This window comes from Vicugna pacos, chromosome 36 (assembly GCF_048564905.1).
Source record: "Vicugna pacos chromosome 36, VicPac4, whole genome shotgun sequence".
Lineage (NCBI taxonomy): Eukaryota > Metazoa > Chordata > Mammalia > Artiodactyla > Camelidae > Vicugna > Vicugna pacos.
The window spans coordinates 4536765-4558658 of NC_133022.1; the positions used below are offsets into that span (position 1 = coordinate 4536765).

At 62.7% G+C, this 21894-nt stretch overlaps 1 protein-coding gene across 1 annotated transcript; it reads left to right on the forward strand.

Annotated features, from left to right (window-relative positions):
* The first annotated feature begins 82 nt into the window (after positions 1-82).
* On the forward strand, positions 83-21324 carry LOC140691657 (uncharacterized). The gene is made up of 11 exons (XM_072955522.1): positions 83-127; positions 11243-11354; positions 11898-11971; positions 13569-13680; positions 14224-14297; positions 15895-16006; positions 16550-16623; positions 18222-18333; positions 18877-18950; positions 20548-20659; positions 21203-21324. Exons 1-11 carry the CDS (start codon positions 83-85, stop codon positions 21322-21324), a joined length of 1023 nt encoding a protein of 340 aa, XP_072811623.1.
* The last annotated feature ends 570 nt before the right edge of the window (positions 21325-21894 follow it).

Below are 21894 nucleotides of genomic sequence, written 5' to 3' on the forward strand. Positions count from 1 at the left end.
CCGGGCTCCCCGAATGAGAAGCCCACCCCTGCCATTGTCTGCAGCGTGTGGAGCCCTGACCTTCCACGGCCGTTGATCAGCTATGGAAGAGACCCCTGAACCCGTGGCCTGTGGCGTCTCACTCAGGGTCACGAGACCTGTCTCCCACTCGGTCTGATGCGGGGACGAGTGGGATACGGGGAAGGAAGGCTCACCAGGTTTTGTGTGGCTTCAGCAAAGTCTTCGCAGGCGAGCCTAATCCTCCATCCCTTCTGTGGTTTTCAGCCCACGTAGGACCTGGCCCGGCCCCGGCATTGGCCGGCAGCTCCCGCCCGCCTGCGGCGGCCCCGGAGGCCCAGGTAAGTGGGGTGGCCGTGCTCCGTTGGACGTCGTCCTGGGAAAGGTGAGCTTCCTGTTTTCCCGGAAGCCATTCCCGCCCTCATCTCCAGACTGTGTGTCCTGTGACGGGTCTGGCATGTCGTTCGCTTTCCAATTCAGTCTCCCCAGGGGCCAGTGGGCTGCTTGTCCCTGGAGCCCGTCACCTTGGCTGGTGCCTGCAGAAGCCATGAGGGAGTGCTCAGAAGCCGAGGACCGCAGACTTTGGCTGTGGGTTTGTCGAGATAGCGTGCGGAGGGTGAGCCCTCGCTCCACACTGGCTTCTCCTGGCTCTGCTGACTCCTTCCTGCCGACCTGCACCTGGGGTTGCTCCTGGGTCACTGAGGCAGAGTCCTGTGTCGTCACTCGTTTGACTTGTTTCCTTGCTGAGGCCAGGTGATTCTCCTGTTTAGCATGGCCATTGAAATGCTCGTAACTGAGAAAGGGGCAAAGCCCTCCCTCCAGCTTTGTCCTGTGTGCTTTGTGCAGCTTTGAGTCTACCTGTTTGGTGTGGGGTAAATGTCAGAACCCGTGACCGTCTGTTCTCGGGACGGAGATGTGCCTGGCCCGCTGCGTCCAGTTGTACTCTGGGTAGATGTTGCTTTTGTAGTAAGAAATAGAGGCTTGAAGGGAAAGAGCCCGCAGTGAAGAGGCCTATTTCCCTGCAGGGGAATTGCGACGCGCAGCAGCGTCCTCCCATCGTGCTCCCCACCCCTGCGCCGGGTCGGGCCTGCCCCGGAAGCTGTCAGAGCTGCTCCTGGGCGTCAGCACGACACGTCGCGGGAGTTTGTGCACGGGCCTGTAGGGTCCTTTTGGTGTCAGTTGTGGGATCCAGACATCCCACTTGAGTTTGCCGAAGGACACAAGTAGTGCGCGCTTCGTAGCGCACTGAAAACCCAGACGTCCCTGAGGATAGCGGTGATTGTAGCGGAGCCTGACTACCTCCCGTGGGCAGCGTTGTCCCCTCAGGAGCACTTGGGCAGCTCCCCCGCAGGACTCCGGGGTGCCCAGCTCCCCAGTGCACGTTGCGCCCAGGGGAAGCCCCTGCAGGTCGGAGGAGATTACTTGGTTTGGGGGGAAGGAGAGGGCCAGGCAGGGTCCTGGAGGCAGAGCGGTGACCCAGGTGCGGCTCTGATTGCACGTGTGGAGGACGAGCTTTTCACGTCCGTCCCTTCTGCGTGTTCCTGGTCCGCGCCGGGCCAGCTCCCGTGGAGCTGGGGTGGTGGCGAGGAGGGCTGTCCTGCCCAAAGGGGCTGCCTGTTGTGAAGGCGCTGCTTTTGTCAGAGTGCTGGAAGCTCTGTGTGCATCCTCGCAGGCAGGACCCTTGGCTTCGTCCACTTGGAGACACCGGCAACGTCGTGTGGCGCCATTGTTGTCCCCCCGTGTCCTGCTGCGCGGCCCGGGCTGCCGGCTGCAGGCCCCAGAGGGCTGGGTGGAGCGTGGGGCACTGTGCTGCTGGGTGGGCACCCGGCGGGGTGTGGGGAGGGTGCCCGGTGCCGACAGCTGATGCGTTGGGTTTCGGCTTTTGTCGGTGGTCGCTCCGTTTCTGTCGCCTGACACGGCTCTCCCTTCTGCCCTGCAGGTTACCTTGCAGCGTCCCGGCGTTTGCAGGGACCGGCCCGTGTTGCCACCAGCACCTGGGCCCCCCTTGGGCCCTGTGCAGCCTCGCTCACCAGTACCGGATGCTCCACTTGGTAAGATGAAAGCGTCCATTCCTCTGTTTGTTCCTTGCGTCACTGCAGGAGAAGGGCAGATCGCTCTCCAGGTCCCTCCCAGGGCATGGGCCACCCTGACTGGGCTGTCGGCCGTGCTCCCCTGGTCCCTTAGCGGACGCAATTGATGGACCGCGTCTTCCCCTCCCCCATCCTGCCCTGGGGAGGAGGTGTCTCTTGTAGAGTGCTACGGAGTAAGAGGCCTGTGACAGAAGGCAGGCGTGTCAGTTCTGCACACGGGGCTTCAACAGGGAGCACGTTCCGGGCTCCCCGAAGGAGAAGCCCACCCCTGCCATTGTCTGCAGCGTGTGGAGCCCTGACCTTCCACGGCCGTTGATCGGCTATGGAAGAGACCCCTGAACCCGTGGCCTGTGGCGTCTCACTCAGGGTCACGAGACCTGTCTCCCACTCGGTCTGATGCGGGGACGAGTGGGATACGGGGAAGGAAGGCTCACCAGGTTTTGTGTGGCTTCAGCAAAGTCTTCGCAGGCGAGCCTAATCGTCCATCCCTTCTGTGGTTTTCAGCCCACGTAGGACCTGGCCCGGCCCCGGCATTGGCCGGCAGCTCCCGCCCGCCTGCGGCGGCCCCGGAGGCCCAGGTAAGTGGGGTGGCCGTGCTCCGTTGGACGTCGTCCTGGGAAAGGTGAGCTTCCTGTTTTCCCGGAAGCCATTCCCGCCCTCATCTCCAGACTGTGTGTCCTGTGACGGGTCTGGCATGTCGTTCGCTTTCCAATTCAGTCTCCCCAGGGGCCAGTGGGCTGCTTGTCCCTGGAGCCCGTCACCTTGGCTGGTGCCTGCAGAAGCCATGAGGGAGTGCTCAGAAGCCGAGGACCGCAGACTTTGGCTGTGGGTTTGTCGAGATAGCGTGCGGAGGGTGAGCCCTGGCTCCACACTGGCTTCTCCTGGCTCTGCTGACTCCTTCCTGCCGACCTGCACCTGGGGTTGCTCCTGGGTCACTGAGGCAGAGTCCTGTGTCGTCACTCGTTTGACTTGTTTCCTTGCTGAGGCCAGGTGATTCTCCTGTTTAGCATGGCCATTGAAATGCTCGTAACTGAGAAAGGGGCAAAGCCCTCCCTCCAGCTTTGTCCTGTGTGCTTTGTGCAGCTTTGAGTCTACCTGTTTGGTGTGGGGTAAATGTCAGAACCCGTGACCGTCTGTTCTCGGGACGGAGATGTGCCTGGCCCGCTGCGTCCAGTTGTACTCTGGGTAGATGTTGCTTTTGTAGTAAGAAATAGAGGCTTGAAGGGAAAGAGCCCGCAGTGAAGAGGCCTATTTCCCTGCAGGGGAATTGCGACGCGCAGCAGCGTCCTCCCATCGTGCTCCCCACCCCTGCGCCGGGTCGGGCCTGCCCCGGAAGCTGTCAGAGCTGCTCCTGGGCGTCAGCACGACACGTCGCGGGAGTTTGTGCACGGGCCTGTAGGGTCCTTTTGGTGTCAGTTGTGGGATCCAGACATCCCACTTGAGTTTGCCGAAGGACACAAGTAGTGCGCGCTTCGTAGCGCACTGAAAACCCAGACGTCCCTGAGGATAGCGGTGATTGTAGCGGAGCCTGACTACCTCCCGTGGGCAGCGTTGTCCCCTCAGGAGCACTTGGGCAGCTCCCCCGCAGGACTCCGGGGTGCCCAGCTCCCCAGTGCACGTTGCGCCCAGGGGAAGCCCCTGCAGGTCGGAGGAGATTACTTGGTTTGGGGGGAAGGAGAGGGCCAGGCAGGGTCCTGGAGGCAGAGCGGTGACCCAGGTGCGGCTCTGATTGCACGTGTGGAGGACGAGCTTTTCACGTCCGTCCCTTCTGCGTGTTCCTGGTCCGCGCCGGGCCAGCTCCCGTGGAGCTGGGGTGGTGGCGAGGAGGGCTGTCCTGCCCAAAGGGGCTGCCTGTTGTGAAGGCGCTGCTTTTGTCAGAGTGCTGGAAGCTCTGTGTGCATCCTCGCAGGCAGGACCCTTGGCTTCGTCCACTTGGAGACACCGGCAACGTCGTGTGGCGCCATTGTTGTCCCCCCGTGTCCTGCTGCGCGGCCCGGGCTGCCGGCTGCAGGCCCCAGAGGGCTGGGTGGAGCGTGGGGCACTGTGCTGCTGGGTGGGCACCCGGCGGGGTGTGGGGAGGGTGCCCGGTGCCGACAGCTGATGCGTTGGGTTTCGGCTTTTGTCGGTGGTCGCTCCGTTTCTGTCGCCTGACACGGCTCTCCCTTCTGCCCTGCAGGTTACCTTGCAGCGTCCCGGCGTTTGCAGGGACCGGCCCGTGTTGCCACCAGCACCTGGGCCCCCCTTGGGCCCTGTGCAGCCTCGCTCACCAGTACCGGATGCTCCACTTGGTAAGATGAAAGCGTCCATTCCTCTGTTTGTTCCTTGCGTCACTGCAGGAGAAGGGCAGATCGCTCTCCAGGTCCCTCCCAGGGCATGGGCCACCCTGACTGGGCTGTCGGCCGTGCTCCCCTGGTCCCTTAGCGGACGCAATTGATGGACCGCGTCTTCCCCTCCCCCATCCTGCCCTGGGGAGGAGGTGTCTCTTGTAGAGTGCTACGGAGTAAGAGGCCTGTGACAGAAGGCAGGCGTGTCAGTTCTGCACACGGGGCTTCAACAGGGAGCACGTTCCGGGCTCCCCGAAGGAGAAGCCCACCCCTGCCATTGTCTGCAGCGTGTGGAGCCCTGACCTTCCACGGCCGTTGATCGGCTATGGAAGAGACCCCTGAACCCGTGGCCTGTGGCGTCTCACTCAGGGTCACGAGACCTGTCTCCCACTCGGTCTGATGCGGGGACGAGTGGGATACGGGGAAGGAAGGCTCACCAGGTTTTGTGTGGCTTCAGCAAAGTCTTCGCAGGCGAGCCTAATCCTCCATCCCTTCTGTGGTTTTCAGCCCACGTAGGACCTGGCCCGGCCCCGGCATTGGCCGGCAGCTCCCGCCCGCCTGCGGCGGCCCCGGAGGCCCAGGTAAGTGGGGTGGCCGTGCTCCGTTGGACGTCGTCCTGGGAAAGGTGAGCTTCCTGTTTTCCCGGAAGCCATTCCCGCCCTCATCTCCAGACTGTGTGTCCTGTGACGGGTCTGGCATGTCGTTCGCTTTCCAATTCAGTCTCCCCAGGGGCCAGTGGGCTGCTTGTCCCTGGAGCCCGTCACCTTGGCTGGTGCCTGCAGAAGCCATGAGGGAGTGCTCAGAAGCCGAGGACCGCAGACTTTGGCTGTGGGTTTGTCGAGATAGCGTGCGGAGGGTGAGCCCTCGCTCCACACTGGCTTCTCCTGGCTCTGCTGACTCCTTCCTGCCGACCTGCACCTGGGGTTGCTCCTGGGTCACTGAGGCAGAGTCCTGTGTCGTCACTCGTTTGACTTGTTTCCTTGCTGAGGCCAGGTGATTCTCCTGTTTAGCATGGCCATTGAAATGCTCGTAACTGAGAAAGGGGCAAAGCCCTCCCTCCAGCTTTGTCCTGTGTGCTTTGTGCAGCTTTGAGTCTACCTGTTTGGTGTGGGGTAAATGTCAGAACCCGTGACCGTCTGTTCTCGGGACGGAGATGTGCCTGGCCCGCTGCGTCCAGTTGTACTCTGGGTAGATGTTGCTTTTGTAGTAAGAAATAGAGGCTTGAAGGGAAAGAGCCCGCAGTGAAGAGGCCTATTTCCCTGCAGGGGAATTGCGACGCGCAGCAGCGTCCTCCCATCGTGCTCCCCACCCCTGCGCCGGGTCGGGCCTGCCCCGGAAGCTGTCAGAGCTGCTCCTGGGCGTCAGCACGACACGTCGCGGGAGTTTGTGCACGGGCCTGTAGGGTCCTTTTGGTGTCAGTTGTGGGATCCAGACATCCCACTTGAGTTTGCCGAAGGACACAAGTAGTGCGCGCTTCGTAGCGCACTGAAAACCCAGACGTCCCTGAGGATAGCGGTGATTGTAGCGGAGCCTGACTACCTCCCGTGGGCAGCGTTGTCCCCTCAGGAGCACTTGGGCAGCTCCCCCGCAGGACTCCGGGGTGCCCAGCTCCCCAGTGCACGTTGCGCCCAGGGGAAGCCCCTGCAGGTCGGAGGAGATTACTTGGTTTGGGGGGAAGGAGAGGGCCAGGCAGGGTCCTGGAGGCAGAGCGGTGACCCAGGTGCGGCTCTGATTGCACGTGTGGAGGACGAGCTTTTCACGTCCGTCCCTTCTGCGTGTTCCTGGTCCGCGCCGGGCCAGCTCCCGTGGAGCTGGGGTGGTGGCGAGGAGGGCTGTCCTGCCCAAAGGGGCTGCCTGTTGTGAAGGCGCTGCTTTTGTCAGAGTGCTGGAAGCTCTGTGTGCATCCTCGCAGGCAGGACCCTTGGCTTCGTCCACTTGGAGACACCGGCAACGTCGTGTGGCGCCATTGTTGTCCCCCCGTGTCCTGCTGCGCGGCCCGGGCTGCCGGCTGCAGGCCCCAGAGGGCTGGGTGGAGCGTGGGGCACTGTGCTGCTGGGTGGGCACCCGGCGGGGTGTGGGGAGGGTGCCCGGTGCCGACAGCTGATGCGTTGGGTTTCGGCTTTTGTCGGTGGTCGCTCCGTTTCTGTCGCCTGACACGGCTCTCCCTTCTGCCCTGCAGGTTACCTTGCAGCGTCCCGGCGTTTGCAGGGACCGGCCCGTGTTGCCACCAGCACCTGGGCCCCCCTTGGGCCCTGTGCAGCCTCGCTCACCAGTACCGGATGCTCCACTTGGTAAGATGAAAGCGTCCATTCCTCTGTTTGTTCCTTGCGTCACTGCAGGAGAAGGGCAGATCGCTCTCCAGGTCCCTCCCAGGGCATGGGCCACCCTGACTGGGCTGTCGGCCGTGCTCCCCTGGTCCCTTAGCGGACGCAATTGATGGACCGCGTCTTCCCCTCCCCCATCCTGCCCTGGGGAGGAGGTGTCTCTTGTAGAGTGCTACGGAGTAAGAGGCCTGTGACAGAAGGCAGGCGTGTCAGTTCTGCACACGGGGCTTCAACAGGGAGCACGTTCCGGGCTCCCCGAAGGAGAAGCCCACCCCTGCCATTGTCTGCAGCGTGTGGAGCCCTGACCTTCCACGGCCGTTGATCGGCTATGGAAGAGACCCCTGAACCCGTGGCCTGTGGCGTCTCACTCAGGGTCACGAGACCTGTCTCCCACTCGGTCTGATGCGGGGACGAGTGGGATACGGGGAAGGAAGGCTCACCAGGTTTTGTGTGGCTTCAGCAAAGTCTTCGCAGGCGAGCCTAATCCTCCATCCCTTCTGTGGTTTTCAGCCCACGTAGGACCTGGCCCGGCCCCGGCATTGGCCGGCAGCTCCCGCCCGCCTGCGGCGGCCCCGGAGGCCCAGGTAAGTGGGGTGGCCGTGCTCCGTTGGACGTCGTCCTGGGAAAGGTGAGCTTCCTGTTTTCCCGGAAGCCATTCCCGCCCTCATCTCCAGACTGTGTGTCCTGTGACGGGTCTGGCATGTCGTTCGCTTTCCAATTCAGTCTCCCCAGGGGCCAGTGGGCTGCTTGTCCCTGGAGCCCGTCACCTTGGCTGGTGCCTGCAGAAGCCATGAGGGAGTGCTCAGAAGCCGAGGACCGCAGACTTTGGCTGTGGGTTTGTCGAGATAGCGTGCGGAGGGTGAGCCCTCGCTCCACACTGGCTTCTCCTGGCTCTGCTGACTCCTTCCTGCCGACCTGCACCTGGGGTTGCTCCTGGGTCACTGAGGCAGAGTCCTGTGTCGTCACTCGTTTGACTTGTTTCCTTGCTGAGGCCAGGTGATTCTCCTGTTTAGCATGGCCATTGAAATGCTCGTAACTGAGAAAGGGGCAAAGCCCTCCCTCCAGCTTTGTCCTGTGTGCTTTGTGCAGCTTTGAGTCTACCTGTTTGGTGTGGGGTAAATGTCAGAACCCGTGACCGTCTGTTCTCGGGACGGAGATGTGCCTGGCCCGCTGCGTCCAGTTGTACTCTGGGTAGATGTTGCTTTTGTAGTAAGAAATAGAGGCTTGAAGGGAAAGAGCCCGCAGTGAAGAGGCCTACTTCCCTGCAGGGGAATTCGACGCGCAGCAGCGTCCTCCCATCGTGCTCCCCACCCCTGCGCCGGGTCGGGCCTGCCCCGGAAGCTGTCAGAGCTGCTCCTGGGCGTCAGCACGACACGTCGCGGGAGTTTGTGCACGGGCCTGTAGGGTCCTTTTGGTGTCAGTTGTGGGATCCAGACATCCCACTTGAGTTTGCCGAAGGACACAAGTAGTGCGCGCTTCGTAGCGCACTGAAAACCCAGACGTCCCTGAGGATAGCGGTGATTGTAGCGGAGCCTGACTACCTCCCGTGGGCAGCGTTGTCCCCTCAGGAGCACTTGGGCAGCTCCCCCGCAGGACTCCGGGGTGCCCAGCTCCCCAGTGCACGTTGCGCCCAGGGGAAGCCCCTGCAGGTCGGAGGAGATTACTTGGTTTGGGGGGAAGGAGAGGGCCAGGCAGGGTCCTGGAGGCAGAGCGGTGACCCAGGTGCGGCTCTGATTGCACGTGTGGAGGACGAGCTTTTCACGTCCGTCCCTTCTGCGTGTTCCTGGTCCGCGCCGGGCCAGCTCCCGTGGAGCTGGGGTGGTGGCGAGGAGGGCTGTCCTGCCCAAAGGGGCTGCCTGTTGTGAAGGCGCTGCTTTTGTCAGAGTGCTGGAAGCTCTGTGTGCATCCTCGCAGGCAGGACCCTTGGCTTCGTCCACTTGGAGACACCGGCGACGTCGTGTGGCGCCATTGTTGTCCCCCCGTGTCCTGCTGCGCGGCCCGGGCTGCCGGCTGCAGGCCCCAGAGGGCTGGGTGGAGCGTGGGGCACTGTGCTGCTGGGTGGGCACCCGGCGGGGTGTGGGGAGGGTGCCCGGTGCCGACAGCTGATGCGTTGGGTTTCGGCTTTTGTCGGTGGTCGCTCCGTTTCTGTCGCCTGACACGGCTCTCCCTTCTGCCCTGCAGGTTACCTTGCAGCGTCCCGGCGTTTGCAGGGACCGGCCCGTGTTGCCACCAGCACCTGGGCCCCCCTTGGGCCCTGTGCAGCCTCGCTCACCAGTACCGGATGCTCCACTTGGTAAGATGAAAGCGTCCATTCCTCTGTTTATTCCTTGCGTCACTGCAGGAGAAGGGCAGATCGCTCTCCAGGTCCCTCCCAGGGCATGGGCCACCCTGACTGGGCTGTCGGCCATGCTCCCCTGGTCCCTTAGTGGACGCAATTGATGGACCGCGTCTTCCCCTCCCCTATCGTGCCCTGGGGAGGTGGTGTCTCTTGTAGAGTGCTACGGAGTAAGAGGCCTGTGACAGAAGGCAGGCGTGTCAGTTCTGCACACGGGGCTTCAACAGGGAGCACGTTCCTGGCTCCCCGAAGGAGAAGCCCACCCCTGCCATTGTCTGCAGCGTGTGGAGCCCTGACCTTCCACGGCCGTTGATCGGCTATGGAAGAGACACCTGAACCCGTGGCCTGTGGTGTCTCCCTCAGGGTCACGAGACCTGTCTCCCACTCGGTCTGATGCGGGGACGAGTGGGATACGGGGAAGGAAGGCTCACCAGGTTTTGTGTGGCTTCAGCAAAGTCTTCGCAGGCGAGCCTAATCCTCCATCCCTTCTGTGGTTTTCAGCCCACGTAGGACCTGGCCCGGCCCCGGCATTGGCCGGCAGCTCCCGCCCGCCTGCGGCGGCCCCGGAGGCCCAGGTAAGTGGGGTGGCCGTGCTCCGTTGGACGTCGTCCTGGGAAAGGTGAGCTTCCTGTTTTCCCGGAAGCCATTCCCGCCCTCATCTCCAGACTGTGTGTCCTGTGACGGGTCTGGCATGTCGTTCGCTTTCCAATTCAGTCTCCCCAGGGGCCAGTGGGCTGCTTGTCCCTGGAGCCCGTCACCTTGGCTGGTGCCTGCAGAAGCCATGAGGGAGTGCTCAGAAGCCGAGGACCGCAGACTTTGGCTGTGGGTTTGTCGAGATAGCGTGCGGAGGGTGAGCCCTCGCTCCACACTGGCTTCTCCTGGCTCTGCTGACTCCTTCCTGCCGACCTGCACCTGGGGTTGCTCCTGGGTCACTGAGGCAGAGTCCTGTGTCGTCACTCGTTTGACTTGTTTCCTTGCTGAGGCCAGGTGATTCTCCTGTTTAGCATGGCCATTGAAATGCTCGTAACTGAGAAAGGGGCAAAGCCCTCCCTCCAGCTTTGTCCTGTGTGCTTTGTGCAGCTTTGAGTCTACCTGTTTGGTGTGGGGTAAATGTCAGAACCCGTGACCGTCTGTTCTCGGGACGGAGATGTGCCTGGCCCGCTGCGTCCAGTTGTACTCTGGGTAGATGTTGCTTTTGTAGTAAGAAATAGAGGCTTGAAGGGAAAGAGCCCGCAGTGAAGAGGCCTACTTCCCTGCAGGGGAATTCGACGCGCAGCAGCGTCCTCCCATCGTGCTCCCCACCCCTGCGCCGGGTCGGGCCTGCCCCGGAAGCTGTCAGAGCTGCTCCTGGGCGTCAGCACGACACGTCGCGGGAGTTTGTGCACGGGCCTGTAGGGTCCTTTTGGTGTCAGTTGTGGGATCCAGACATCCCACTTGAGTTTGCCGAAGGACACAAGTAGTGCGCGCTTCGTAGCGCACTGAAAACCCAGACGTCCCTGAGGATAGCGGTGATTGTAGCGGAGCCTGACTACCTCCCGTGGGCAGCGTTGTCCCCTCAGGAGCACTTGGGCAGCTCCCCCGCAGGACTCCGGGGTGCCCAGCTCCCCAGTGCACGTTGCGCCCAGGGGAAGCCCCTGCAGGTCGGAGGAGATTACTTGGTTTGGGGGGAAGGAGAGGGCCAGGCAGGGTCCTGGAGGCAGAGCGGTGACCCAGGTGCGGCTCTGATTGCACGTGTGGAGGACGAGCTTTTCACGTCCGTCCCTTCTGCGTGTTCCTGGTCCGCGCCGGGCCAGCTCCCGTGGAGCTGGGGTGGTGGCGAGGAGGGCTGTCCTGCCCAAAGGGGCTGCCTGTTGTGAAGGCGCTGCTTTTGTCAGAGTGCTGGAAGCTCTGTGTGCATCCTCGCAGGCAGGACCCTTGGCTTCGTCCACTTGGAGACACCGGCGACGTCGTGTGGCGCCATTGTTGTCCCCCCGTGTCCTGCTGCGCGGCCCGGGCTGCCGGCTGCAGGCCCCAGAGGGCTGGGTGGAGCGTGGGGCACTGTGCTGCTGGGTGGGCACCCGGCGGGGTGTGGGGAGGGTGCCCGGTGCCGACAGCTGATGCGTTGGGTTTCGGCTTTTGTCGGTGGTCGCTCCGTTTCTGTCGCCTGACACGGCTCTCCCTTCTGCCCTGCAGGTTACCTTGCAGCGTCCCGGCGTTTGCAGGGACCGGCCCGTGTTGCCACCAGCACCTGGGCCCCCCTTGGGCCCTTTGCAGCCTCGCTCACCAGTACCGGATGCTCCACTTGGTAAGATGAAAGCGTCCATTCCTCTGTTTGTTCCTTGCGTCACTGCAGGAGAAGGGCAGATCGCTCTCCAGGTCCCTCCCAGGGCATGGGCCACCCTGACTGGGCTGTCGGCCGTGCTCCCCTGGTCCCTTAGCGGACGCAATTGATGGACCGCGTCTTCCCCTCCCCCATCCTGCCCTGGGGAGGAGGTGTCTCTTGTAGAGTGCTTCGGAGTAAGAGGCCTGTGACAGAAGGCAGGCGTGTCAGTTCTGCACACGGGGCTTCAACAGGGAGCACGTTCCTGGCTCCCCGAAGGAGAAGCCCACCCCTGCCATTGTCTGCAGCATGTGGAGCCCAGACCTTAAACGGCCGTTGATCGGCTATGGAAGAGACACCTGAACCCGTGGCCTGTGGTGTCTCCCTCAGGGTCACAAGACCTGTCTCCCACTCGGTCTGATGCGGGGACGAGTGGGATACGGGGAAGGAAGGCTCACCAGGTTTTGTGTGGCTTCAGCAAAGTCTTCGCAAGCGAGCCTAATCCTCCATCCCTTCTGTGGTTTTCAGCCCACGTAGGACCTGGCCCGGCCCCGGCATTGGCCGGCAGCTCCCGCCCGCCTGCGGCGGCCCCGGAGGCCCAGGTAAGTGGGGTGGCCGTGCTCCGTTGGACGTCGTCCTGGGAAAGGTGAGCTTCCTGTTTTCCCGGAAGCCATTCCCGCCCTCATCTCCAGACTGTGTGTCCTGTGACGGGTCTGGCATGTCGTTCGCTTTCCAATTCAGTCTCCCCAGGGGCCAGTGGGCTGCTTGTCCCTGGAGCCCGTCACCTTGGCTGGTGCCTGCAGAAGCCATGAGGGAGTGCTCAGAAGCCGAGGACCGCAGACTTTGGCTGTGGGTTTGTCGAGATAGCGTGCGGAGGGTGAGCCCTCGCTCCACACTGGCTTCTCCTGGCTCTGCTGACTCCTTCCTGCCGACCTGCACCTGGGGTTGCTCCTGGGTCACTGAGGCAGAGTCCTGTGTCGTCACTCGTTTGACTTGTTTCCTTGCTGAGGCCAGGTGATTCTCCTGTTTAGCATGGCCATTGAAATGCTCGTAACTGAGAAAGGGGCAAAGCCCTCCCTCCAGCTTTGTCCTGTGTGCTTTGTGCAGCTTTGAGTCTACCTGTTTGGTGTGGGGTAAATGTCAGAACCCGTGACCGTCTGTTCTCGGGACGGAGATGTGCCTGGCCCGCTGCGTCCAGTTGTACTCTGGGTAGATGTTGCTTTTGTAGTAAGAAATAGAGGCTTGAAGGGAAAGAGCCCGCAGTGAAGAGGCCTACTTCCCTGCAGGGGAATTCGACGCGCAGCAGCGTCCTCCCATCGTGCTCCCCACCCCTGCGCCGGGTCGGGCCTGCCCCGGAAGCTGTCAGAGCTGCTCCTGGGCGTCAGCACGACACGTCGCGGGAGTTTGTGCACGGGCCAGTAGGGTCCTTTTGGTGTCAGTTGTGGGATCCAGACATCCCACTTGAGTTTGCCGAAGGACACAAGTAGTGCGCGCTTCGTAGCGCACTGAAAACCCAGACGTCCCTGAGGATAGCGGTGATTGTAGCGGAGCCTGACTACCTCCCGTGGGCAGCGTTGTCCCCTCAGGAGCACTTGGGCAGCTCCCCCGCAGGACTCCGGGGTGCCCAGCTCCCCAGTGCACGTTGCGCCCAGGGGAAGCCCCTGCAGGTCGGAGGAGATTACTTGGTTTGGGGGGAAGGAGAGGGCCAGGCAGGGTCCTGGAGGCAGAGCGGTGACCCAGGTGCGGCTCTGATTGCACGTGTGGAGGACGAGCTTTTCACGTCCGTCCCTTCTGCGTGTTCCTGGTCCGCGCCGGGCCAGCTCCCGTGGAGCTGGGGTGGTGGCGAGGAGGGCTGTCCTGCCCAAAGGGGCTGCCTGTTGTGAAGGCGCTGCTTTTGTCAGAGTGCTGGAAGCTCTGTGTGCATCCTCGCAGGCAGGACCCTTGGCTTCGTCCACTTGGAGACACCGGCGACGTCGTGTGGCGCCATTGTTGTCCCCCCGTGTCCTGCTGCGCGGCCCGGGCTGCCGGCTGCAGGCCCCAGAGGGCTGGGTGGAGCGTGGGGCACTGTGCTGCTGGGTGGGCACCCGGCGGGGTGTGGGGAGGGTGCCCGGTGCCGACAGCTGATGCGTTGGGTTTCGGCTTTTGTCGGTGGTCGCTCCGTTTCTGTCGCCTGACACGGCTCTCCCTTCTGCCCTGCAGGTTACCTTGCAGCGTCCCGGCGTTTGCAGGGACCGGCCCGTGTTGCCACCAGCACCTGGGCCCCCCTTGGGCCCTGTGCAGCCTCGCTCACCAGTACCGGATGCTCCACTTGGTAAGATGAAAGCGTCCATTCCTCTGTTTATTCCTTGCGTCACTGCAGGAGAAGGGCAGATCGCTCTCCAGGTCCCTCCCAGGGCATGGGCCACCCTGACTGGGCTGTCGGCCATGCTCCCCTGGTCCCTTAGTGGACGCAATTGATGGACCGCGTCTTCCCCTCCCCTATCGTGCCCTGGGGAGGTGGTGTCTCTTGTAGAGTGCTACGGAGTAAGAGGCCTGTGACAGAAGGCAGGCGTGTCAGTTCTGCACACGGGGCTTCAACAGGGAGCACGTTCCTGGCTCCCCGAAGGAGAAGCCCACCCCTGCCATTGTCTGCAGCGTGTGGAGCCCTGACCTTCCACGGCCGTTGATCGGCTATGGAAGAGACACCTGAACCCGTGGCCTGTGGTGTCTCCCTCAGGGTCACGAGACCTGTCTCCCACTCGGTCTGATGCGGGGACGAGTGGGATACGGGGAAGGAAGGCTCACCAGGTTTTGTGTGGCTTCAGCAAAGTCTTCGCAGGCGAGCCTAATCCTCCATCCCTTCTGTGGTTTTCAGCCCACGTAGGACCTGGCCCGGCCCCGGCATTGGCCGGCAGCTCCCGCCCGCCTGCGGCGGCCCCGGAGGCCCAGGTAAGTGGGGTGGTCGTGCTCCGTTGGACGTCGTCCTGGGAAAGGTGAGCTTCCTGTTTTCCCGGAAGCCATTCCCGCCCTCATCTCCAGACTGTGTGTCCTGTGACGGGTCTGGCATGTCGTTCGCTTTCCAATTCAGTCTCCCCAGGGGCCAGTGGGCTGCTTGTCCCTGGAGCCCGTCACCTTGGCTGGTGCCTGCAGAAGCCATGAGGGAGTGCTCAGAAGCCGAGGACCGCAGACTTTGGCTGTGGGTTTGTCGAGATAGCGTGCGGAGGGTGAGCCCTCGCTCCACACTGGCTTCTCCTGGCTCTGCTGACTCCTTCCTGCCGACCTGCACCTGGGGTTGCTCCTGGGTCACTGAGGCAGAGTCCTGTGTCGTCACTCGTTTGACTTGTTTCCTTGCTGAGGCCAGGTGATTCTCCTGTTTAGCATGGCCATTGAAATGCTCGTAACTGAGAAAGGGGCAAAGCCCTCCCTCCAGCTTTGTCCTGTGTGCTTTGTGCAGCTTTGAGTCTACCTGTTTGGTGTGGGGTAAATGTCAGAACCCGTGACCGTCTGTTCTCGGGACGGAGATGTGCCTGGCCCGCTGCGTCCAGTTGTACTCTGGGTAGATGTTGCTTTTGTAGTAAGAAATAGAGGCTTGAAGGGAAAGAGCCCGCAGTGAAGAGGCCTACTTCCCTGCAGGGGAATTCGACGCGCAGCAGCGTCCTCCCATCGTGCTCCCCACCCCTGCGCCGGGTCGGGCCTGCCCCGGAAGCTGTCAGAGCTGCTCCTGGGCGTCAGCACGACACGTCGCGGGAGTTTGTGCACGGGCCTGTAGGGTCCTTTTGGTGTCAGTTGTGGGATCCAGACATCCCACTTGAGTTTGCCGAAGGACACAAGTAGTGCGCGCTTCGTAGCGCACTGAAAACCCAGACGTCCCTGAGGATAGCGGTGATTGTAGCGGAGCCTGACTACCTCCCGTGGGCAGCGTTGTCCCCTCAGGAGCACTTGGGCAGCTCCCCCGCAGGACTCCGGGGTGCCCAGCTCCCCAGTGCACGTTGCGCCCAGGGGAAGCCCCTGCAGGTCGGAGGAGATTACTTGGTTTGGGGGGAAGGAGAGGGCCAGGCAGGGTCCTGGAGGCAGAGCGGTGACCCAGGTGCGGCTCTGATTGCACGTGTGGAGGACGAGCTTTTCACGTCCGTCCCTTCTGCGTGTTCCTGGTCCGCGCCGGGCCAGCTCCCGTGGAGCTGGGGTGGTGGCGAGGAGGGCTGTCCTGCCCAAAGGGGCTGCCTGTTGTGAAGGCGCTGCTTTTGTCAGAGTGCTGGAAGCTCTGTGTGCATCCTCGCAGGCAGGACCCTTGGCTTCGTCCACTTGGAGACACCGGCGACGTCGTGTGGCGCCATTGTTGTCCCCCCGTGTCCTGCTGCGCGGCCCGGGCTGCCGGCTGCAGGCCCCAGAGGGCTGGGTGGAGCGTGGGGCACTGTGCTGCTGGGTGGGCACCCGGCGGGGTGTGGGGAGGGTGCCCGGTGCCGACAGCTGATGCGTTGGGTTTCGGCTTTTGTCGGTGGTCGCTCCGTTTCTGTCGCCTGACACGGCTCTCCCTTCTGCCCTGCAGGTTACCTTGCAGCGTCCCGGCGTTTGCAGGGACCGGCCCGTGTTGCCACCAGCACCTGGGCCCCCCTTGGGCCCTGTGCAGCCTCGCTCACCAGTACCGGATGCTCCACTTGGTAAGATGAAAGCGTCCATTCCTCTGTTTGTTCCTTGCGTCACTGCAGGAGAAGGGCAGATCGCTCTCCAGGTCCCTCCCAGGGCATGGGCCACCCTGACTGGGCTGTCGGCCGTGCTCCCCTGGTCCCTTAGCGGACGCAATTGATGGACCGCGTTTTCCCCTATCCTATCGTGCCCTGGGGAGGAGGTGTCTCTTGTAGAGTGCTACGGAGTAAGAGGCCTGTGACAGAAGGCAGGCGTGTCAGTTCTGCACACGGGGCTTCAACAGGGAGCACGTTCCGGGCTCCCCGAAGGAGAAGCCCACCCCTGCCATTGTCTGCAGCGTGTGGAGCCCTGACCTTCCACGGCCGTTGATCGGCTATGGAAGAGACCCCTGAACCCGTGGCCTGTGGTGTCTCCCTCAGGGTCACGAGACCTGTCTCCCACTCGGTCTGATGCGGGGACGAGTGGGATACGGGGAAGGAAGGCTCACCAGGTTTTGTGTGGCTTCAGCAAAGTCTTCGCAGGCGAGCCTAATCCTCCATCCCTTCTGTGGTTTTCAGCCCACGTAGGACCTGGCCCGGCCCCGGCATTGGCCGGCAGCTCCCGCCCGCCTGCGGCGGCCCCGGAGGCCCAGGTAAGTGGGGTGGCCGTGCTCCGTTGGACGTCGTCCTGGGAAAGGTGAGCTTCCTGTTTTCCCGGAAGCCATTCCCGCCCTCATCTCCAGACTGTGTGTCCTGTGACGGGTCTGGCATGTCGTTCGCTTTCCAATTCAGTCTCCCCAGGGGCCAGTGGGCTGCTTGTCCCTGGAGCCCGTCACCTTGGCTGGTGCCTGCAGAAGCCATGAGGGAGTGCTCAGAAGCCGAGGACCGCAGACTTTGGCTGTGGGTTTGTCGAGATAGCGTGCGGAGGGTGAGCCCTCGCTCCACACTGGCTTCTCCTGGCTCTGCTGACTCCTTCCTGCCGACCTGCACCTGGGGTTGCTCCTGGGTCACTGAGGCAGAGTCCTGTGTCGTCACTCGTTTGACTTGTTTCCTTGCTGAGGCCAGGTGATTCTCCTGTTTAGCATGGCCATTGAAATGCTCGTAAGTGAGAAAGGGGCAAAGCCCTCCCTCCAGCTTTGTCCTGTGTGCTTTGTGCAGCTTTGAGTCTACCTGTTTGGTGTGGGGTAAATGTCAGAACCCGTGACCGTCTGTTCTCGGGACGGAGATGTGCCTGGCCCGCTGCGTCCAGTTGTACTCTGGGTAGATGTTGCTTTTGTAGTAAGAAATAGAGGCTTGAAGGGAAAGAGCCCGCAGTGAAGAGGCCTATTTCCCTGCAGGGGAATTGCGACGCGCAGCAGCGTCCTCCCATCGTGCTCCCCACCCCTGCGCCGGGTCGGGCCTGCCCCGGAAGCTGTCAGAGCTGCTCCTGGGCGTCAGCACGACACGTCGCGGGAGTTTGCGCACGGGCCTGTAGGGTCCTTTTGGTGTCAGTTGTGGGATCGAGACATCCCACTTGAGTTTGCCGAAGGACACAAGTAGTGCGCGCTTCGTAGCGCACTGAAAACCCAGACGTCCCTGAGGATAGCGGTGATTGTAGCGGAGCCTGACTACCTCCCGTGGGCAGCGTTGTCCCCTCAGGAGCACTTGGGCAGCTCCCCCGCAGGACTCCGGGGTGCCCAGCTCCCCAGTGCACGTTGCGCCCAGGGGAAGCCCCTGCAGGTCGGAGGAGATTACTTGGTTTGGGGGGAAGGAGAGGGCCAGGCAGGGTCCTGGAGGCAGAGCGGTGACCCAGGTGCGGCTCTGATTGCACGTGTGGAGGACGAGCTTTTCACGTCCGTCCCTTCTGCGTGTTCCTGGTCCGCGCCGGGCCAGCTCCCGTGGAGCTGGGGTGGTGGCGAGGAGGGCTGTCCTGCCCAAAGGGGCTGCCTGTTGTGAAGGCGCTGCTTTTGTCAGAGTGCTGGAAGCTCTGTGTGCATCCTCGCAGGCAGGACCCTTGGCTTCGTCCACTTGGAGACACCGGCGACGTCGTGTGGCGCCATTGTTGTCCCCCCGTGTCCTGCTGCGCGGCCCGGGCTGCCGGCTGCAGGCCCCAGAGGGCTGGGTGGAGCGTGGGGCACTGTGCTGCTGGGTGGGCACCCGGCGGGGTGTGGGGAGGGTGCCCGGTGCCGACAGCTGATGCGTTGGGTTTCGGCTTTTGTCGGTGGTCGCTCCGTTTCTGTCGCCTGACACGGCTCTCCCTTCTGCCCTGCAGGTTACCTTGCAGCGTCCCGGCGTTTGCAGGGACCGGCCCGTGTTGCCACCAGCACCTGGGCCCCCCTTGGGCCCTGTGCAGCCTCGCTCACCAGTACCGGATGCTCCACTTGGTAAGATGAAAGCGTCCATTCCTCTGTTTATTCCTTGCGTCACTGCAGGAGAAGGGCAGATCGCTCTCCAGGTCCCTCCCAGGGCATGGGCCACCCTGACTGGGCTGTCGGCCATGCTCCCCTGGTCCCTTAGTGGACGCAATTGATGGACCGCGTCTTCCCCTCCCCTATCGTGCCCTGGGGAGGTGGTGTCTCTTGTAGAGTGCTACGGAGTAAGAGGCCTGTGACAGAAGGCAGGCGTGTCAGTTCTGCACACGGGGCTTCAACAGGGAGCACGTTCCTGGCTCCCCGAAGGAGAAGCCCACCCCTGCCATTGTCTGCAGCGTGTGGAGCCCTGACCTTCCACGGCCGTTGATCGGCTATGGAAGAGACACCTGAACCCGTGGCCTGTGGTGTCTCCCTCAGGGTCACGAGACCTGTCTCCCACTCGGTCTGATGCGGGGACGAGTGGGATACGGGGAAGGAAGGCTCACCAGGTTTTGTGTGGCTTCAGCAAAGTCTTCGCAGGCGAGCCTAATCCTCCATCCCTTCTGTGGTTTTCAGCCCACGTAGGACCTGGCCCGGCCCCGGCATTGGCCGGCAGCTCCCGCCCGCCTGCGGCGGCCCCGGAGGCCCAGGTAAGTGGGGTGGTCGTGCTCCGTTGGACGTCGTCCTGGGAAAGGTGAGCTTCCTGTTTTCCCGGAAGCCATTCCCGCCCTCATCTCCAGACTGTGTGTCCTGTGACGGGTCTGGCATGTCGTTCGCTTTCCAATTCAGTCTCCCCAGGGGCCAGTGGGCTGCTTGTCCCTGGAGCCCGTCACCTTGGCTGGTGCCTGCAGAAGCCATGAGGGAGTGCTCAGAAGCCGAGGACCGCAGACTTTGGCTGTGGGTTTGTCGAGATAGCGTGCGGAGGGTGAGCCCTCGCTCCACACTGGCTTCTCCTGGCTCTGCTGACTCCTTCCTGCCGACCTGCACCTGGGGTTGCTCCTGGGTCACTGAGGCAGAGTCCTGTGTCGTCACTCGTTTGACTTGTTTCCTTGCTGAGGCCAGGTGATTCTCCTGTTTAGCATGGCCATTGAAATGCTCGTAACTGAGAAAGGGGCAAAGCCCTCCCTCCAGCTTTGTCCTGTGTGCTTTGTGCAGCTTTGAGTCTACCTGTTTGGTGTGGGGTAAATGTCAGAACCCGTGACCGTCTGTTCTCGGGACGGAGATGTGCCTGGCCCGCTGCGTCCAGTTGTACTCTGGGTAGATGTTGCTTTTGTAGTAAGAAATAGAGGCTTGAAGGGAAAGAGCCCGCAGTGAAGAGGCCTACTTCCCTGCAGGGGAATTCGACGCGCAGCAGCGTCCTCCCATCGTGCTCCCCACCCCTGCGCCGGGTCGGGCCTGCCCCGGAAGCTGTCAGAGCTGCTCCTGGGCGTCAGCACGACACGTCGCGGGAGTTTGTGCACGGGCCTGTAGGGTCCTTTTGGTGTCAGTTGTGGGATCCAGACATCCCACTTGAGTTTGCCGAAGGACACAAGTAGTGCGCGCTTCGTAGCGCACTGAAAACCCAGACGTCCCTGAGGATAGCGGTGATTGTAGCGGAGCCTGACTACCTCCCGTGGGCAGCGTTGTCCCCTCAGGAGCACTTGGGCAGCTCCCCCGCAGGACTCCGGGGTGCCCAGCTCCCCAGTGCACGTTGCGCCCAGGGGAAGCCCCTGCAGGTCGGAGGAGATTACTTGGTTTGGGGGGAAGGAGAGGGCCAGGCAGGGTCCTGGAGGCAGAGCGGTGACCCAGGTGCGGCTCTGATTGCACGTGTGGAGGACGAGCTTTTCACGTCCGTCCCTTCTGCGTGTTCCTGGTCCGCGACGGGCCAGCTCCCGTGGAGCTGGGGTGGTGGCGAGGAGGGCTGTCCTGCCCAAAGGGGCTGCCTGTTGTGAAGGCGCTGCTTTTGTCAGAGTGCTGGAAGCTCTGTGTGCATCCTCGCAGGCAGGACCCTTGGCTTCGTCCACTTGGAGACACCGGCGACGTCGTGTGGCGCCATTGTTGTCCCCCCGTGTCCTGCTGCGCGGCCCGGGCTGCCGGCTGCAGGCCCCAGAGGGCTGGGTGGAGCGTGGGGCACTGTGCTGCTGGGTGGGCACCCGGCGGGGTGTGGGGAGGGTGCCCGGTGCCGACAGCTGATGCGTTGGGTTTCGGCTTTTGTCGGTGGTCGCTCCGTTTCTGTCGCCTGACACGGCTCTCCCTTCTGCCCTGCAGGTTACCTTGCAGCGTCCCGGCGTTTGCAGGGACCGGCCCGTGTTGCCACCAGCACCTGGGCCCCCCTTGGGCCCTGTGCAGCCTCGCTCACCAGTACCGGATGCTCCACTTGGTAAGATGAAAGCGTCCATTCCTCTGTTTGTTCCTTGCGTCACTGCAGGAGAAGGGCAGATCGCTCTCCAGGTCCCTCCCAGGGCATGGGCCACCCTGACTGGGCTGTCGGCCGTGCTCCCCTGGTCCCTTAGCGGACGCAATTGATGGACCGCGTTTTCCCCTATCCTATCGTGCCCTGGGGAGGAGGTGTCTCTTGTAGAGTGCTACGGAGTAAGAGGCCTGTGACAGAAGGCAGGCGTGTCAGTTCTGCACACGGGGCTTCAACAGGGAGCACGTTCCGGGCTCCCCGAAGGAGAAGCCCACCCCTGCCATTGTCTGCAGCGTGTGGAGCCCTGACCTTCCACGGCCGTTGATCGGCTATGGAAGAGACCCCTGAACCCGTGGCCTGTGGTGTCTCCCTCAGGGTCACGAGACCTGTCTCCCACTCGGTCTGATGCGGGGACGAGTGGGATACGGGGAAGGAAGGCTCACCAGGTTTTGTGTGGCTTCAGCAAAGTCTTCGCAGGCGAGCCTAATCCTCCATCCCTTCTGTGGTTTTCAGCCCACGTAGGACCTGGCCCGGCCCCGGCATTGGCCGGCAGCTCCCGCCCGCCTGCGGCGGCCCCGGAGGCCCAGGTAAGTGGGGTGGCCGTGCTCCGTTGGACGTCGTCCTGGGAAAGGTGAGCTTCCTGTTTTCCCGGAAGCCATTCCCGCCCTCATCTCCAGACTGTGTGTCCTGTGACGGGTCTGGCATGTCGTTCGCTTTCCAATTCAGTCTCCCCAGGGGCCAGTGGGCTGCTTGTCCCTGGAGCCCGTCACCTTGGCTGGTGCCTGCAGAAGCCATGAGGGAGTGCTCAGAAGCCGAGGACCGCAGACTTTGGCTGTGGGTTTGTCGAGATAGCGTGCGGAGGGTGAGCCCTCGCTCCACACTGGCTTCTCCTGGCTCTGCTGACTCCTTCCTGCCGACCTGCACCTGGGGTTGCTCCTGGGTCACTGAGGCAGAGTCCTGTGTCGTCACTCGTTTGACTTGTTTCCTTGCTGAGGCCAGGTGATTCTCCTGTTTAGCATGGCCATTGAAATGCTCGTAAGTGAGAAAGGGGCAAAGCCCTCCCTCCAGCTTTGTCCTGTGTGCTTTGTGCAGCTTTGAGTCTACCTGTTTGGTGTGGGGTAAATGTCAGAACCCGTGACCGTCTGTTCTCGGGACGGAGATGTGCCTGGCCCGCTGCGTCCAGTTGTACTCTGGGTAGATGTTGC

Bases quoted from the DNA above. Each gene is read 5' to 3' on its own strand.
- LOC140691657 (XM_072955522.1), top strand. From the start codon at position 83: ATGGAAGAGACCCCTGAACCCGTGGCCTGTGGCGTCTCACTCAGG. The intron at 128-11,242 runs GTCACGAGACCT...TCTGCCCTGCAG, and splicing joins CCTGTGGCGTCTCACTCAGG to GTTACCTTGCAGCGTCCCGG. The intron at 20,660-21,202 runs GTAAGATGAAAG...TGTGGTTTTCAG, and splicing joins AGTACCGGATGCTCCACTTG to CCCACGTAGGACCTGGCCCG.